This window comes from Limulus polyphemus, unplaced genomic scaffold (assembly GCF_000517525.1).
Source record: "Limulus polyphemus unplaced genomic scaffold, Limulus_polyphemus-2.1.2 Scaffold604, whole genome shotgun sequence".
Taxonomy (NCBI): domain Eukaryota; kingdom Metazoa; phylum Arthropoda; class Merostomata; order Xiphosura; family Limulidae; genus Limulus; species Limulus polyphemus.
Genome location: NW_013666214.1, coordinates 45,203 through 48,849, shown reverse-complemented (window position 1 = coordinate 48,849; position 3,647 = coordinate 45,203). Strand labels below are relative to the sequence as shown.

Sequence of the window (3,647 nt, the reverse complement as noted above, 5' to 3'; positions counted from 1 at the left end):
GCCTGAAAAGACTAGAGCTGCCACGAACAGTCATGATCCTTCTAGAAACTCAAGCGCGCATGCTTCCAGCGTCACGTGACTTTCGCTGTCGTAACCATATGTAAAAAACAGGATAAAAAGATTAAAATTATGGCCATATAAATAAAAGGTCATTTAGGTTGGTCATTAACTTGCTTGTTTTCAAAATAATTTTGCTGATTTCTACCATATCTTGGCCCCCAGTGCATCAAAATAGGTTTATTCTTTTACATAATGTATATACTTAACAGAGTTCAAGTAGACGCGGGAATCGGGTAAAAACTGTACAAGGCAAACGCAAAATTAGTCCTAAGCGTTGCTTTCTATGACGGGATCCGGTCAAGGGTGATTTATATATATATATACACACACACACACACACACACAATATCTTATGGGATAGGTGTGCCATAGCCATCATTACGCTCTGTGTGTGTGTGTATTTTGTGATGCCACACGTAGAAATATCACCCAATTCCTAGAATAATGTGGTTCATCAGCTTGAAAGCTGTTTGGAATTTTACAGAAAGATTCTCTTCTACTTTTTTAAGAGTCAGAGTGTGCTGTTGGAAGTCTTATTGTTGTCTTATTACTTATTACTTTGTTTTCTAAGTATTTAATATTGTGCTATTGTCGATTGTGTGTTTGTTGGAGGTCTTATTACTTTGTTTTCTAAGTATTTAATATTATGCTATTTTCGATATTGTGTTTGTTGGAGGTCCTATTGTTGTCTTATTACTTTGTTTCCTAAGTATTTAATATTGTACTATTGTCGATTGTGTGTTTGTTGGAAGTCTTGTTGTTGTCTTATTACTTTATTTTCTAAGTATTTAATATTGTACTATTGTCGATTGTGTGTTTGTTGGAAGTCTTGTTGTTGTCTTATTACTTTATTTTCTAAGTATTTAATATTGGGCTATTGTCGATTGTGTGTTTGTTGGAAGTCTTGTTGTTGTCTTATTACTTTATTTTCTAAGTATTTAATATTGTGCTATTGTCGATTGTGTTTTTTTTATTTCTTTGTTTTAACACAGCTGATTTATTTCAAAAACCTATTTTACTTTTTTTCAGTTCAAAGTTCTTCTTGTCTCGTTTTACAACTAGTGTTATTCATTGATTTTTTTACGTTCATATTTCGTATCAGTTTTCAAGGACTGTCTTTGTTTGTTACTGGCGCCTTTATTAATAAAGAATTTAGGTACTTATGGTGAGGCCGTGGGAATGGGATACCAATCGTTGTTATTGTTAATAGTCTATACGATCACCTAGGTTTAACTATTAATTAGTAACTACTTTTATAACTGGATACCGATTACTAATTTTATCTTTTTATCCTTTTTTTATTTTTATTCTAAGTTTTATCTTCCAATTTTCTGCAGTTTTCAAGGAAATCATGAAAAGGACCATCTGTGTTGGTACTGTCCAATATTCGATCCATTGGATAACTCACCAGACTCTCACGAAGAAGACCCACGATTGAATTTCGGCCACTATCAACATAGAAAAACTCCTTTTTAGGACTTTTAGGGTGTTCGAAAAGTCTGGAACCATAGACACTTCAACGAATTTTGCAGAATGTGTCTCACATGCTGACCCCGTAATTCTAAACACGTTTGGAGACGGTATTTCTATTCCCTTTGAACAATGCGAAGCACATTTGTGTCATTGTCAATGGTCCGACGCTCGTTGCAAATTCGTTTTCTTTCAGATGTTCGGTGTTCCTGATCTTCTCTTCGTACACACGTGCCTTGAGCAGTCCCCAGAAAAAGTGAGTGAAATATGTAGATCTTGGGGCCAATTCCTGGGGACAACGTCTGCCAATCCATCGTTCTGGGAAGGTGTCATTCAATAAAGCTCGGACTTCCGAGCTGCAGACTTTTCCGACACCCTGTATAGCAGATGATAAGCCGAAACGTGGGATAAAACTAATTAGTAATTAACAAACAAAGTTGAAACGGACAGCAAATTCCAAGTTCAAAATGACACTGGAAGAAAAAATCTTGGAAGATTAATCTACAAAAGTTGTGCTTTTCACCTGAGGTTACTCCTTCAAGATTTTCTCCTCGGGCGTCATTCTGAACTAGAAGGTTGCTGTCCAATTCAACTTTTTTTTATCCATCATGAAGACTCTGCCTAAATCACCTATAGAGGAGTAGTTACTAATGAATCTAATTATAATATAATTAGTAATTAGTTAGACTTAGGTGATCGTATAGACTACCAACATGATACGAATAAAGAATTTGTTTTTATTTGTAATTCACACTCGCCTTATCCTCTTTCAGGTAACAGGCGAAAAGTCGCTAAACCTATTCTTATACATACTAAATTTTCGGATCTCCTGTTATTGCGGTTATCAGGTGACTATGTTCTCTTCAATTTACGAGTTTTGGAATATAACAGAATCAAAATTTCGTTCCTTATCTCTTTACTAGAAAGCAACCCACCTGAAGAAGTAGTCGCTAGGGGCCCTGAAGCTCTTCGAGCATATGAACACTCATGTTGTGAAGGCAGTATCCCACTCTTTCATACACGGATATTTCTTATTGGACCGCCAGGTGGCAATACTACTTTACTGAAATGGAAATTGGTTGGAAAAAGGTACTTAATAAGTTGTGCTATTAAGTAAATAATGAATCAAACATCAGAACATGTATATATATTTCTTACATTCGAGAGTTAATCAAGAACAAAAATAGATTTATTAAAATAAACCTTTAATTTTTAATGTTTTTTTCAAGACTTTTGTTTACAACGAAAACACGTGCAACCACGTGCACTAAACACGAATTTAGCATCAGTAACGTCAAAAAGGTTTAATTTTTTTTGGTTAATCACAGTTCTGAGAATTTAGTTTCAAAGATACTGACATTTTTATAATTTCGACTTTGTTTTAAAGCATTATGTATATACATACATACACACATAGTATATTTATTTTGTACTAGGAGATAATTCTGATGATTTTTTTGCTTACCATATATTCCGTTGTCATTAGTCCGACACAAACATTTTTATCAAACTGCAAGGATCGTTCTTATCACTAAGAATACATTGAAACAAAAGTAATCAGTCATTTTCATATCGAATCGTTTTAAAGTTAAAAAGGTACGGCTTCATTCGCTTCCCCGTACTAATTATCTGTAAAAGTTATTGATCTTGATACACGGTGTCATTGAAACAGATTGCCAGAAGTGGAGCAGGATTTTCTTGGAATCAATACACATTTCACGTGCCAAACGGTTGAAGAAAAAGGAAAAAGCTGGAACATTGTTAGCAATACAATGGAAGAAGACACTGAGGATATGGAGAAATATCTTTTATCCACAAGTAGGTATCGGTTTTCCCAGTTATGTGAACTTTCATCCATAAGTAGTTATTGGTTTCTCAGTTATGTAAACTGTTATACACAAGTAGGTATTGGTTTCCCAGTTATGTAAACTTTTGTCCACAAGAAGTATCGGTTTTCCCAGTTATGTAAACTTTCATCCATAAGTAGTTATTGGTTTCTCAGTTATGTAAACTGTTACACACAAGTAGGTATTGGTTCTCCCAGTTATGTAAACTTTCATCCATAAGTAGTTATTGGTTTCCCAGTTTTGAAAACTTTTATCCACAAGAAGTATTGG

The 3,647-nt window shown here is 34.4% G+C and overlaps 1 protein-coding gene across 1 annotated transcript in view; it reads left to right on the top strand.

The window, feature by feature from the left end:
• Positions 1-3,647, top strand: part of LOC111085763 — a 14,626-nt gene that overhangs the window by 4,586 nt on the left and 6,393 nt on the right. Inside the window, exons 3-4 of the mRNA XM_022385901.1 lie at positions 2,454-2,619; positions 3,203-3,348. Of these exons, the coding sequence (XP_022241609.1) occupies positions 2,454-2,619; positions 3,203-3,348 (312 nt within the window). The remainder of the gene's footprint in view (positions 1-2,453; positions 2,620-3,202; positions 3,349-3,647) is intronic.